A 16,114-nucleotide genomic window follows, 5' to 3' on the forward strand; every position below is an offset into this window, starting at 1 on the left:
GGGAAGATTTAAAATGTTTCCTTTTTGGTTATTTTTCTGCAATCTACCTCAAATTTTCACTTTTTTTTTTGTTCAAACCTGATTGTTGAACACGCGCCACTTGACATAACTTTTATTTCTGAGGTAGACCGTGTAAATCCGGCCGACGCAGCTAGTAAGATCATAAGTCTCGATAGCGGGGGCACGAGGATTGTTAATTTTTGCTTCAAAGTATTCTAATATGCTCTTTCAATTGCTACTTATTTTCTTTTCTTTTTTTTTTTTTTTCATAAATGCACTATTCAAGTGGTTCTCTGGTGAGATAATTACTGATTCATCATTATTTGAAGTTCGAAAATGTATGATAGTTTTAATGGAAAAAAAAAAACTTTTCAACCAATGTCTATTAATCAATTTTCACTGAGTACACTTGTTGCATGCATTTTGTTTCTCTCTCGAGTGTTCTGATTGGTCGAAATTTTGTCAAGTCTGTTTTAGGTGCTATGACATCAATGGAACAACCCAGCTGAGTAGAGACGCCATTGTCACATTAATGAGCGAAACGAACTCGGAGGTAATTAGCTTAATTTCTTAATTAATATTTATGTTTTTTCAGCAATCACGAATAAAATAAAAATTTACCAAATAGACCAGTTATCACATTCTGAGAAAACTGTTTCGTTCTTATTAGAGCTTCTAAGTCACAGGGGTGCCCACAGTGGGGGGGAGGGGGGTGGACTATGGCGCAAGTTGCGCCAACAAAAAAAAAATTTTGTGGGGGGGTTATAACATTTATTTATTAATTTATTTTTATTTTTTTATTATTTATTTTATTTCATTCTGTTTATATTTCACTTTATTTGTTTAGTTTGTGTGTGTGTCTGTCATTGGCGTAACACTGAACTTTTCTAATAGAATAATAATAATAATATTTATAAAAAATAAATAAATAACTAATATTTAAAAAAATAAAGAAATAAACTAAAAAAAAGAGCTAAAAATAAAAAAAGAGAAAGAGTGTTGAGATTTTTGAGGGGGGGGGGGGGAATTTGAGCCATTGAACTGGGGGGGGCACTACTGCTCACTAAGGAACAGTTAATAACCAAGCTGGAGGCAGATGTCATCTCATTGAAGCTGACAGTGCCAACAAACTGGTAGATAAAATAAATTTATGTTACCAACGTGTGTCCGCAGCACTAATCCAGACTGATGAGTTTTAAAGAGATCGAAACTGCAGTCTGAGGATGTGATAACCGGGCTGTCTGGTGTATTGCATGTATTTCTGCCTTAGCCCTGACTTAGGGGTGATAACTTACTGCTAAATCATGAATTGCTTATTACTCTCATTTGACTGTAGTTGATGTTCCTTTGATTTTTCAGATTACCATGACGACGAGAACAAGCGACTTATTATCGTTGCTTTTAATATACAGTAAAACTCCTCTAATGCGGACACTAACGGGACGAATTTTTTTGTTCACAATAGAGAAGTGTCCGCAGGACAGGGTTCGATAAAGTTACTTACATTGGAATCGGGGGAATTAAAAAAAATGTCCGTATAAGAGGGGTGTCCGTTAGGAGGGCTTTTACTGTATTTATTTAGAGGGACTAATTTTCCTAGTCATAGTTACAAAACGTCAGCGTTTTGCCGACTCCCCCCCCCCCCCGAGACGTAACTCAAGCTGGGGGGGGGGGCATCACCGCTGTTTTATATTAAAAAACGGGATTCTTTTGCGTAAAATCACGTGTTTTCATGAAAAACCCTAACAGACCTTTAGACGAGGAATTTTCAAAAGTTTTGAAAAACCTTTGAAATGCCTTTTTGCGAAGAACAATTGCTCTTCGCCTCATAATTTTATAGTTTCTATCATGAGTGGCGTTAAATTCCGAATAATGAAAACGGTGTAAACTAAACAAAACGCTTTAGTAATAAAATCAAATAAGCTTGGTAATATGTTTTGAAGCTAATATTTATTCAAAATAGGATTCATTTTACTGAACATCAATCTACGTTTCGGGAACAGAAGATATATTTGTGTCTTCGATCAACCTCCGTATTCGCCAGATCTGTCACCGTGTGATTATTTTCCGTTCCTAAAACTGATAACTGCAATAAAGGAGCTTTATGTGTGCATCACATGACTTCCTTTTGCTCCAGTTTAATGTTATTTTTCCATCATTGGCATTTTTAATGTGATTCAATAGATTACTCTCTAAATATCACCAACAGTGGCCAAACTAAAACCAGATTTAACTAGTATGTTATGGCCATCACGAAACTTTCTTCTATATTTTTCTTTTTCTGATCCCTCCCCATGCTTGACGAGGAAGCAATATTCCCAACAAAAACAAAATTACACATGCAAAAACTTGACGACTATCCCAATGTCTGAATTATTGCAAAAGCAAAGCAAAGAGCGAAAATTGAAAGTTATTTTAAAAGCCTTGCTTGAATTAATTACAAATATTTTATTTGTTAACAAACATAAGATGGCAACAGTTAAAAATTTTAAATCATTGAGATAATATTTCCGATCATTTCCATACAATTAAAATCACGAGAAATACGCAGACGACAATCTATTACGATTTATCTTTCTTATTGTTGCATTAATAAAGCTATTTTTATTCGCAAAAAAAAAAAAAAAAAATCAACACCTCTTGGAGCGATCGGCGTCAAAATTGAACCAAAGCCTGTTTACATATGGATTTACATATATTCCAAATTTCAACCAGAACGTAGCATTACTTCTTGAGATAGGGCACTCAAAATGGAAAAAAAGAACGGGTGATTGCGCTACCCCCCCTTTTTAGCTGTTGACACAAAAATAAAATCAGTTCTTATACCCACTAAGGGCTACTTGCCGATAAATTTTTCTTTCATTCCGTTCATTATTTCTTGAGATACAGCAGTCACAATTGACGACGGAAAACGTTCTATAGCTCAACCCCCGTTTGAGTTATTGACACCAAAATTGAATCAGCACCTGTTCCTGTTAATACCAACATATGGACCAAATTTTGTTTGATTCCGCCAGTTACTTCCTGAGGAATAGCAAGCACGCGTAACTCGAAAAACGTCCCATTGCTCCACCCCCCTTGGAGGAATTCGCGCCAAAAACCAATGGGCACAAATTCACATAGGGGCACATATGTGTACTAAATTTCGTTCGATTTCATGCGGTAGTTTTTGTTGTAGAGCGGCCACAAAAAACTGGTCACACACAGACGTGACACACATACACACACACACACACACATACACACATACACACACACACACAGACAGACAGACATTTTCCAAAAATGGTCGAAATGGACTCAGCACACCTCAAAACGTTCGAATCCGTCAAAATTCGAAATTCGAAAATTTGCACGAATCCAATACTTTCTTCTATATATTAGATATAGAAGAAAGTAAAAATTTAAAAAAAAAATCGCCAAATTTGTCACCAAGTTGGCGAAAAAAACTTGGCGACCAAAGACTGGCGATAAATCGCCAAGTGTCCGCCAAATTATAACACCACTTGAGTTTACATCGAAATTAACAATGATTTCCCCCCCCCCCCCAAAAAAAGGGGCAAAAGACCCCTTTAGAAACACCCGAATGCAACCAAAATGGAGAAGTGCACAATTAGACTCCACTAAGAGTCTACGTACAAATTTTCAACTTTCTAGGACATACCGTTCTTGCGTTATGAAACATACATACGCACATCCACACATATACGCACATACATACGTACATACAGACGTCACGAGAAAACTCGTTGTAATTAACCTGGGAATCGTCAAAATGGATATTTTGCGCGTCTATACGTTCCTAGGCATATATCCACGTGTGGTCGAGTCGAAAAAAAAAAACCTCAACATTCATTCGGGGGGTGAGCAAAATGAAAATTAAGGTCGATTTTTGAATGAAAATTTTTTCGCGAAGACAATACTTCCTTTTTTGTAAAACGAAGTAAAAAGGTTTTTACGACGATGTTCCAGCCCTTCAACTAGACGTGACTCTGGTGCTAAGGAATATTCCAAAAACCTTATATAACGAGCTGATATGTGCATCACATGACTTCCTGTTACTCCAATTTAATGATAAAGTGCCTCGAAGTAATAGCAAAGAAACCCTTTAAATATTTTCACCCCAAGTTTGTTGCGAACCGAAGCAAAGAAAACGTTTTATACACATACATTTTCACAATATTGGCAGTTTTAATGTTTCAATGGTGAACTCTCTAATATGGCCAAATTAAAACCAGATTTAAAAAAAATAAATAAATAAATAAATAAAAAAGAAAATTAATTTGAATTTTGACATCTTGAATTCAAATTATGTTTTTCGCAATCACGAGTGCGTGTATGTACGCTTGTGTGTTTGTGTGTAGGGGTATGTGTGTGTAGGCATGTGTGTTTGTGTCTGTGTGCTGGCATAAGTGTGTGGGTAGTTGTGTGTATGAATGTGGGGGAGGGGGGAATGTGTATGCGTATGTAGGCATATGTGTTTGTGTCTGTGCGCAGGCATGAATGTGTGGTTAGTTGTGTGTATATGTGTCTGTATGTATGCGTGTGTGTATGTGTTTGTGTATGTGTGTAGGTGTATGTGTGTGTGTGTGTGTGTGTGTGTGTGTGTGTGTGTGTAGTTGTGTATGTATGCGTGTGTGTGTGCTCATGGATGCAACCTGGGGACTGCTTTCGCTATAGGAGCAGCATCGTGAGGACCCGGTTGACGGTGATGGTGCGGAGGGTGGCAGTGGGAAAATAAAATGATAGCACGCCAAAAACAGTCAAATGAAAGCAATAAGCAATCGTGATTGCTCAAAAAAAAAAAAAAAAAAAAAAAGCGACAAAACTTGGTGACCAAAAGTTTGGCGATATATTGCCAGGTGTTTGCCAAATTATAACACCACTTGAATTTGCATTGAAATTAACAAAGGTTTTACCTCAAAAAGGTGTAAAAGACCCCCTTTAGAAACACCCGAATGCAACCAAAAGGGGAGGTGCACAACAAGATCCCACTAGGAGTCTACGTACCAAATTTCAACTTTCTAGGATATTCCGTTCTTGAGTTATGCGACATACGTACGCACATACATACGTACATACAGACGTTACGAGAAAACTCGTTGTAATTAACTCGGGGATCGTCAAAATGGATATTTCGGGCGTCTATGCGTTCTTAGGCATATATCCACGTGTGGTCGGGTCGGAAAAAAAAAAACTCAACATTCATTCGGGGGTGAGAAAATGGAAATTAAGGCTGATTTTTGAGTGAAAATTTTTTCGCGAATACAATACTTTCTTTTTTGTAAAAGGAAGTAAAAATGTATGGATAAAGCGGTTGACCGTTCAAAGCGTTGTATTGATATAATAAAATAATAGTTTAAAAAACTAAAAAAACACGCTTTCGTAGTAAAATGAACTAAAAAGTGAAAAATAATCTTTGGATGATAGTAGTTGACCAATCACTTAATTTTAATGTAATACAAAAAAGCGTGGGGTGCTTGCTGTCTATTCACATTTTTGCTTGGACAACAAATGGCAGAAATTCAGGACAACTGATAAGAAGCACCCCACGCTTTTTTGTATTACATTAAAATTAAGTGATTTTTCAACTACTATCACCCAAAGATTATTTTTCACTTTTTAGTTCATTTTGCTACGAAAGCGTGTTTTTTTTAGTTTTTTAAACTATTATTTTATTTTTCTGTTTTTTAGTCTTATGTTGGAGAATTATCAGGCAAAATTGCAATTACTTCTTTTCGTAAAAGTTGAATTGAAATTATTTATAAAACGAGTGCGAAGCAATATCTTAAAGTTAAGACAAGGGCACCCCGATGGAAAGCTATTGTGAGTCATCGATGTATGTTTGCGGAAATCATATTTATATTACTTTGAAAATTTGAGATGCATTTGAATAAAAGTTTTGTTTAACAATGGTCTGATCAGCAATGAATTTCCAATGGAAGGCTCACCTAAATTTTGGCATGAAATTAGTTAAAAACAATTATATTTCATGTTCTAATTACCTTGGAACATTGAAACAAATTTTGTCTGATGCAGAAAAATGAAAGGTTTTTGTAGATATTTTTAAATAATTTTTGCGAGCATTTTTTAATGTATTTTTTAAAATTTTTCCTTTTTCACATTGTTGGATTGATGCCAAAATATTGATTAAAATTGGAGGAAACTAACAATTAAAAGAGTTAATTAATTTGAATATAGAATATTGCATTGTCATCGGGTCTGAGGTAGCGCGCCAAATTTCAAAAGAATCCGATCGCAGGAAGTGGGCGAAATTTGAGCTGCAAGATTCCATTACAAGATACATACATACATACATACATACAGGTGAAGCTAATAAAAGCGTGTTAAAAATGAATCCTATTTTAAGTAAACATTACTTTTAAAACATATTACCACGTTTATTTTTAGCGAGTCTTGTTTTAGAGTTTTAAAAACATTTAAAATAAAGGATAAGCGAATTCTATTGCGAGGCTCTGAGAAGTTGAGTCTCTGTTTTACCTCTGCTTCGGAAAAAAAGGAGATGTAATAGACGCTAAGTTGAGCTACGAAACTTTCTTCGTAGTTTTTCCAAAAGATTCCAACTAAAATCCGAGCCAATAACACGTCTATTTTTCACTAAACTCTCCTAAAACAGTTAAATATAGTCAAAGTCATAGCTCAACTAGCCTTGTTCCACGGACTTCGGGTAAAGTTCATCTCGTGTAATTCTTGAATGGCTTAGATTTGCTGCAGAAATATCGTAGCTGCAGAGATATTTTTTGTGAAATACTTAACCTTATAATTTTACTAAGAGTTGGAATAAAAACAGAACTGCAACTCGAATTTTCAATTGAGACTACTCTCATCAGTTTTCTTGACGGCTGATTGAATTTTGTGCCGAACTTCATTCTAATCCTTTAAGTCGTGTAGCTTTAAATAGCGAACATTTTTGTAGTAACTTACTTGCTGTTCTTATAACAGTAAGTTATTCTGTGATAATTTAGAGCAAAATGTTCAATAATTGCTACTCACTGGCATTTAAGCATTGTAAATAAACTCATTTTGAAGCAAATAATTTAGATTTTTTTTTTTTTTTTGAGCAATCATGATTACTTATTGCTTTCATTTGACTGTTTTGATGTGCTATCATTTTATTTTCCCTCCAGCACCCTCTGCAGCATCACCGTCGACCGGCTCCTCACGATGCTGCTCCTATAGCGAAAACCGCCACCAGGTTGTGTCAATATCCTACACTTACACGCATACATACACTCACGTACAAACACATACATACACCTACACACAAACACAAACACATACACACACATACATACATACACATACACAAACACATACACACACGTACATACATACACCTACACAAACACATACACACACACGCATACATACAGACACCTACACACACACAATTACACACAACTACCCACACACTCAAGCCTGCACACAGACACAAACACATATGCCTACACACACATACACATTCCCCCCCCCCACCACAAACACTCATACGTACAACTACCCACACACTCATACCTGCACACATACACAAACACATACACACACATACATACATACACCTACACAAACACATACACACACGTACATACATACACCTACACAAACACATACACACACACGCATACATACAGACACCTACACACACACAATTACACACAACTACCCACACACTCAAGCCTGCACACAGACACAAACACATATGCCTACACACACATACACATTCCCCCCCCCCCCCCACCACAAACACTCATACGTACAACTACCCACACACTCATACCTGCACACAGACACAAACACACGCGCCTACATACACACACACACACACACACTCATGATTGCGAAAAACATAATTTGAATTCCAGATGTCAAAATTCAAATTAATTTTTATTTTTATTTTTATTTTTCAGGCAAGCGGAAGTGATCCCGATATGCTTTTAGTGCTTTTAGAACTGATCCTAAATAAAATGGTAAGGATATTTTAAAAGACAATCATAAATATTTTTTTAATCCTAAATTCTCAGGAATTTTTATCGAATATTTTCAAAAGAAATTGGGTGTCACGAAAATACTGTGACATAGCTGCTTTCGGGACACTCCCAGATTTTGATACCTTCTTCCGAACTGCCCAATGAAGTTCATATGTCCAGAAGTTTTATTAAAGCAACGAAATTCTCTGCAAAAAGGATTTTTCAGGGATTAAAATGGGGTCGTTTCCAAAATTTCAAAAGTATTTTTTTCTGAAAGAGCATGCTTAAAAACATAGGATATGACCATTTTTTTGAAGAATTTGACTTAAGTTTAATATTTTTTAAAAAAATTACTTTAATTGCTGCGCTTTTATTCTTTACGCTTCTGACGATGACATCATAAATGATGAAATGCCATTCAGTGTTGCCATTCACAGAGCAAAATTTTTAATTCGCATCTTTACTCACGTGTACTGGCAATGATATGGTTGATAGCAATCGTAGAGCGCATTAATTTTCCTGAAACACGCGTCTACAGCAATCTGTTTTGTGCAATTATGCGTTGTAATTTCTTATTTTTACTTCAACCCTACTTGTTTTTTAGAAATTCTTTTTGCACTCAAACTTTTGCCGCTAAATTTATTCATGAAAAGTCTCCCTAATTTTACTCATCATAAGTCTCCAGAATTTTCATCTTTCAATGCTGGCAGCTATGCTGTGATAACTCTTTCAAAACTAACAAACCATGAACTTTTAGTATATATATCATTATTATACTAGAAAGTCGCCCGCCAAAGTATGACGGATGAAAATTGCTTCTACTCTTCGACATTTAAACGAAGCCATTGCCTGTTTGATGATATTTTGATAGTTGAAATGTTAGTTCTAACACAGGGTAGTTTAACCATAAACTCCAGTCGATAGCATTAATTGTTTTCATTTCTTCATTCCCCTGAAATGACAGTCTTATCAGTAAAACTGTTAATTTACCGGATTGAGTTCAGCCTTGTCACAATAAAGCCTTTCCCTGCATGTTAAACATTATCAAAACATATTATATCAAATTACACTTCTCGACATTGAAAATGCAACACCAAAGAAGGAATGGTCAGGAAGTGATGAAATTTGGAAAAAAGACAGAGACAGCAAGGAATAATAAATGATCTTAATTTCAAAATGATAGGCAGAATACAGAGTTAGAACGGCGTCGGTTCAGTAGGATGTAGGACCACCGCGGACAGCGATACACGAAGAAACACGTCTAGGCATAGAGTCAATAAGGGTGCGGATGGTGTCCAGAGGGATGACTCTCCATTCCCTTTCAACCATTTGCCACAGTTTGTCTTCTGAACGAGGCAGGGACAGAGTCTGCAAACGGCGTCCAATCACATTCCACACATGTTCGATGGGTAACAGGTCGGGAGAGTATGATGGACAGGGAAGCATCTGTGAGCCTTGGAGAGCATGTTGGCAGATGCGAGCACTGTGTGGTTGGGCGTTATCCTGATGAAAAATTGCATTAGGTAGCCCTTGGAGGTAAGGGATTGCCACCGGCCGCAGCACATTATCCAAGTATCGTTGGGCTGTCATAGTGCCCTGAATACGAACTAGAGGTGATATGGAATTGTACGCAATTGCGACCTAAACCATTACCACGTTGTCGTGCGGTAGGACGTTCCACAGTTACCGCCGGATTAGATCTGTCTCCACGTCGACGCCACACACGTATGCTTCGTCTATCACTGCATAAACAGAAGCGAGATTCATCTGAGAACACGACATTTCGGCATTCTGTCATCCACGTCGCTCTAGTCCGGCATCATACTAAACGTTGTGGGGTCAATGGCAGTCTTCTTAGCGGACGCCGTGATTGCAGACCACGTGCGATCAAACGACGGGAAATGGTTCTGGTTGACACGGGAACATTTAGGGTATCTTGCACCTGCTGCATAATCGAGGAACAAGTGACTTGTGGGTCTGCTACAGCTTGTCAGTGAATGCGTCGATCCACGCGTTCTGACGTCACTCTGGCTGCCCCTGCACCCCTCAATCTTGCCACATTTCGTTGTTCCAACCATCTTCGGCACAGCCGATGCAACGTGCTCGCATCCATGTGGGTATCAGCTGCGATTTGACGTACGGACCAACCTCCCCTTCTCAATCCGATCACCATACCCCTCGTAAAATCGTCTATCTGCTGGAAGTGCCTTGAATTGTGCTCAAATTTGAAAAACGTATTTGAAATTCAACGGAAACATTACGAGGGAGAAGTGTCAGTATTTTTTTTTCTCCTAATGGGGCTCTTGCAGGCCTACCGACTACGATCCCTCGCTATTGCATCGATTCTTCCATGAGCCACCATTAAGGCACGGATATGAATGGCACAGAGAACTTTGACGCCCAGTTTCCCACCAGAAGGAGGCACGTGGACTGTCTTCGAGGCGAAACTGTTCCAGGGATTTAAATTTACCGATGGTATTCAAAGTGTTAATATATGTAATCTTCACGTTCTTACAAGCATGGAGTTCTCCCTGCATGTTGCGTATCTTTTCGTGGTAACTTCATTTGGAAATATTTCCAGTTTTTACAAGCATCATATTTCAGGAAAGGAGAGACGAAACTTTATTGACGTAAATACAGCTTCGGTAGAGCGTTAACTTTTTTAGAATTTGAACCGTATTTAGTTCGGTATAGCAACAGAAGCTTTAATCTGGGGGGGGGGGGATTCACCATGTCCATAATGTTAAATGGGACTTTGGTGAAAATTGAATTCAAATGGATTTTTTTCTCCTCTTGAGTAGAATTGTGTAAAATATTTTGAAAATAGTGTTCTAAGTTCTAGTATAAAACCCGATTGCTAATTGCCCTGAATTATGGTGTAGTTTTTCTTTGATTCAATGTCAAGTAATCCACTTGTGGAGAGATACCGAAAATGAGAAAAAATTTATGTTGTATTTGCTTGCCCTTCCCTTTTTAAAGTTCAAATATTAACTTTCGTGACACTGTTGATTGATGCATGCTCTTAAAACAAGAGGAATTGACTTGATAAGTCTATGTTTTATGTTTTTCTCGTGTTATCTTTACTAATAATAAAGCTGAAAGTATCTCTCTCTCTAGATGTCTGGATCTCTCTTTGTCTGGGTGTCCGGATCTCTATCTGTCAGGATCTCTGCGACGCGCATAGCGCCTAGACCGCTCGCCCGATTTTCATGAAATGTGGCACAAAGCTAGTTTGTAGCATGGGGGTGTGCACCTCGAAGCGATTTTTCTAAAATTCGATTTTGTTCTTTTTCTTTTCCAGCTTTAAGAACATTTTACCGAGCAAATTATGATAACATGAACTAGCAAATTACCAAATTATCATAACGTGGACGAGCAAATGAACATAGGAAATTGGCGAGAAGTTCATCATCCATCAATATACAGGCGAACCAAATGACCTTTTAATTTTCTACAACGGGCAAAGCCGTGCGAGTACCGCTAGTTTTGAATGAACATTAAAACGGGACACTAAACTGGGAGAAGAGTTAACTGCGGTAGTCCGTCTTAATTTTTGTGGCTGTGCTTTGATTTTTTAAAAATCCATAATGACTTTAAAATCCAGTTATATAGCACAACTTTCTATTTTAAAAGGGCAGCTTTGGAGGACATCCTTTCCCTTTCCTCAAAGTTTTTTGACACCTCCCCTAGAGTGGATCAAAAATACGTGTATAAAAAAAAAAGGTTCTCCTAGATAACGGGACATCTCTCACTATTTTTAGACTTGAGGATAGTGACATACTGGAAGAATTTTAGCTTCCTATTTCAACTGAAAGAGGGTGCTCAACCCTCTCCCCCAAACTTCGTAAGTATGGGGAGGGGGGTTAAAAAAATACATTGAAATGAAAAAACAATGCTGCATATCATAATATACACGAGTGATGTGCATATACAGTAAAACCTGTGAAGTTGACCACCCTTGTAAGTTGACCACCTTTCTAAGTTGACCACTTTTTTCAGGCACGGAGTTAGCCCTTATATAAATCAATCTGTAAGTTGACCACCTGTTTAAGTTGACCACTAAAGTAGTGCACCGCAAGTGGTCAACTTACACACGTTTCACTGTACATAGCAGTAAAATACTTTTTTACAAAAAAAAAAAAACAAATGGAGAAATTTAATGTTTCTAAATATATGGCATTTTCTATGAAACGGCTCATGTTAAATGGAGTGGTCATTGAGCACCCTCTTAAAATTTGAGTAAGAAGCTTAAACTTTTGCAGCATAATACTTTTAATAAGTGTTATAAAAAATAGAGGGTGTCCTATATATATATATATATATATATATATATATATATATATATATATATATATATATATATATATATATATATATATATATATATATATATATATATAGACTCTAGCTTTTAAAAAAGTTTTTTTTTGAACCACCCTAACCTCCCCCTATGAGCCTGCTTCAACCGGTTACTCCATTCTAATACAACCTAAATGACTTGAAGTTTCCATGCGCAAACTGGAAAATAATGCAAAAACAACTTTTTACTGTTATCACTAACTAGTCTTCCGCCTGTTGTATTTTATTGCACTGCTCCTGTTTTTCATCATCCCCATAGGATAAAGATAGCGATGGCTTCCTAAACTATGAAGAGTTCAAGAATGCTGCTTTGCAAGATTGGTTGCTCATTGAAATATTTGGTCAGTGCTTGCCTGATTACAAGGTGAGTGGTTTCGTATAGTCCTTCTTGCATTGGTCAGTCAGTTTGGAGCACGCTTTCTTAATCCGATTTAAGTGAAAAGCAAACATAAATAAAGCTCCAATTCCAATAATCGAGAATACACAGCATTTTATTGGTACAATAGAGCTTTTTCCTCAGAGCAAAAAGCTCACCACACAACAAGAAAGTCGTGAGAGTACTTAAGGATTTTCTTGTTGTATGCTGAGCTTTTTGCACTGATGAAGAAGTAACATTGTGGCCATGAAATGGCTATGTATTTTCTAGAAAATTTGTAGCTTTATTTTCGTTGGTTTTCCACCTAGATCATAGTTTAGCATAACGCTTACTTAATCATTTTTCATTTAAGCCATTTAATCGTTTATCAAAAAACAACTATGAATACCAGTACAGTAAATCTCGTTTATCTGGCCTCCGTTTATCCAGATCATATTTGTAGAGTCAATTTTTATTTTTTCACTCAAAAGATCATTCTAAATTATGATAGTGAGAACAGAACTATGAATACGCCAAACATTCACTCTTTATTCCGATTAAAAATACGACCCCTGCATGCATAGGCCGTACAATAAATTATAGTACTGTAATAAACAACATATACGGAGTAAGTATCTTATCAACATACGGGGTATTTGAAGTGTCGGTCCGACACCACTGCAGCTCAACTAGAAATGATAAAGTGTTTGCGTGTAACAATGCTATGTAATTTCATAACAAAGCGTTGTTTTTCGCTGTAATAAAAGGTAGAGTAACGGCACCAGTAACAGACATACATACATCCTTCTCACCAGGTCAACTACTTTTTCTGAGCCTTAATGTATTCAGACTTTTAAAACTATTTTTCTCTCATGAAACTACATCTCATCTAACTTTTGGCTGCTGCTGGATACTCTGAATGAATTCATTCTATTTTTATTAGCTCAATTTCGAAAAAAAGTCCCGACCCCCAGTAACAGAGACAGAAAAACTGATGATGCCCAGTAATCAGAGTCCGATCATTCTGATATTTGACACGGGGCACATTTCTATTTCAGGGCCCCGTAGGGCCCGACTAAGTTTTCGAAGACAATGGGCATGAAAGTCATTTCGTGCCCCCTATTTCCGCTTATTCTGAAGCTACTAAATATTCCGATACTTGCGTAATAATACAACCATGCTAAATTTGGTGGTACCTCATATCACACATAAGATGCGGTTAAACTTTGCCCGTTGCAATACACCGTAAATATCAAAATTATCTGTGATATAGCTTTTAACAGTAAATACTAATACTAAATGCGAACTAAACTTGGAATGGTTTTGGGATTTGCAAAGAGATCAAATTTTTAAGAGAAATTTTTATCAACAAAATAAGAGATTTTTTTTCCTTGTCTTGATATTTGCAAAAATATCAAAGATATCATTGTGCTCTGGATTCTGAGTGAAATCATTATTTATTTTTTGTTAACATGATAAATTAAAGGGATTTTGCCGCCCCCTGAAATCTAAGAGGAGGGGCCTGTGCCCCCCATGCCCCTGCGGTAATCAGGCTCTGCCAGTAATGATGAGGAAAGATTGAGTGCTAAGGGACAGAATTCCCCTTTTCTCTTCCAAAATGTGCAAAAGTTCTTTATTTTTGAACTAAAGCCTTATTAAACTCAAATGAACTTGAAACACCGGCAGACCTCGTGGTGGCTGTTCATAATCTTCCATCACTGTCTCGTAAATACCAACTGGCTCATAGAATTCACCCTGATAACACTAGATGGTTGAGCCGCATTCATAGGCCACAGCAACATCCGTTTTACCCTCCTAAAAGGCTTATTATTTAAACTGGACTTACTTTAACTGTTACTGGACCCTTGTCTGTTACTGGTGCCCTTACTATGTATGTTCAATTTAGAATGTGTTCTGCTTATTTTCCGTACTATCATCAGGATTTTCGTTTTTCCGGATTGCCTTTGGTCCCAGTTAGTTCGGAAAAACGAGGTCGGGCTATTTAATTGTCAGTAAAGTTTAACAAACGCATTTCAAGGTTGAACCGAAGCAAGCTATAATGTGAGGGATGATTTTGGCATTGTAAACGTTCAGAGTCGATTCAAGTCGTCAGTTTTGAAGCTCTTTTAATAAATGTATTTTTTTTACCAAATACTTGGCTACATTTTTAAATTTTAAACTTTATAAAGATAAGTCCACCCTAACTTTGTTTTTTAAACTTTTTCAGCGCCACGTTTCATTCTTAGAAGAAATGAAGAACTTTACTGACAATAAATAGAAGTGAGATACACGGAGAAAGAGTTTGCTTGGAATAATATTTGCTATTCCTCCGATGAAATACCTCAAGCTTTGAAAAAGAAAAATCAGTCATCTGCCAATCTACAATTGTAGTCTAATAAAACAGGAGACTTAAATCAAGTCTTAACCCCCAATTTTAAAGCAAGAGTGAAGAGTTCCAGCATGAAGTTAAACATTGTGATATTGTGTTGTTTTATATCGATTTTTTTACATTTGTGTGACTTAAATTAGTGCCCTCATCTACTTCCTTTGGCTAATTAATGTGTCTTATAACATATTTACTCATAATGAATGAAAACCATAATTTGTACAACAACTACTTATTTTAAAGAGTTCTACTACTGTAGTAAGAGAGGAAGTGGTAGTATGAACCCTTTTGACATAGGGAGGACATAAATGTCTGATACAACACCCATCGTGAGCTGTTTAACTTGTGCAGAAACTGACAACAGTCGTTGCTCCAGCTGTTTCTAAGTAATAGTAAGAGATGTCCGATGAGACGTTCCTCGCAGGAATGCAAAGTTACTGTTCAAGCTCTTGCAGCAATCACCTCTTACAAGTTGTTTATTGCAGCATTGTTGGTCTAAGACAAGATATTGTTACTTAGTTTCTACTCAAGCTATTCGCAATAATTTGAAATCCGCTTGAAATAGCTCCGTGTCGCAGTTGATCCTAGTTGTTGCAGTTCAATCTCATTGCAACAATGCTGAAATCAGCTCGAAAATACTTGATTTGCAGTATTGTTGATTCGAGAGAAATTGTTGCAATTCAAGCTCATTGCAAATATTCTGCAGTCAGTAGTTGATTGGGCCATTGTTGTTGCAATTCAAGTTATTGCAATTCAAGCTCATTGTAATTGCAACAATGCCGCAATCAGCTTGAAAATAGTTTCTTGCAACAATGTAAGCTGTTGTAATTGAAGCTCATTGCAGCAACGCTGCTATCAACTGTTTTTAAACGCTCTGATTGCAGCATTGTTCGTTCAAGAAAAGTTGTGGCAATTCCTGCTGATTACAACAATGCTATAAACAACTTGGAAATAGCTGACCATAGGTAGTGTTAATCTGAGACACGAAAATCCCCATCAGCCCCCCCCCCCCCTGCTCAGGAATCT

General features: G+C 36.9%; 1 protein-coding gene across 1 annotated transcript; it reads left to right on the plus strand.

Annotated features, from left to right (window-relative positions):
• The first annotated feature begins 529 nt into the window (after nt 1-529).
• LOC129220540 (calaxin-like) lies at nt 530-15,007 on the plus strand. The gene is made up of 4 exons (XM_054854969.1): nt 530-553; nt 7,929-7,988; nt 12,607-12,711; nt 14,930-15,007. The coding sequence occupies exons 1-4, from the start codon at nt 533-535 to the stop codon at nt 14,978-14,980; spliced, it is 237 nt and encodes a 78-aa protein (XP_054710944.1). The 5' UTR covers nt 530-532; the 3' UTR covers nt 14,981-15,007.
• The last annotated feature ends 1,107 nt before the right edge of the window (nt 15,008-16,114 follow it).

This window comes from Uloborus diversus, chromosome 4 (assembly GCF_026930045.1).
Source record: "Uloborus diversus isolate 005 chromosome 4, Udiv.v.3.1, whole genome shotgun sequence".
NCBI classification, from domain to species: domain Eukaryota; kingdom Metazoa; phylum Arthropoda; class Arachnida; order Araneae; family Uloboridae; genus Uloborus; species Uloborus diversus.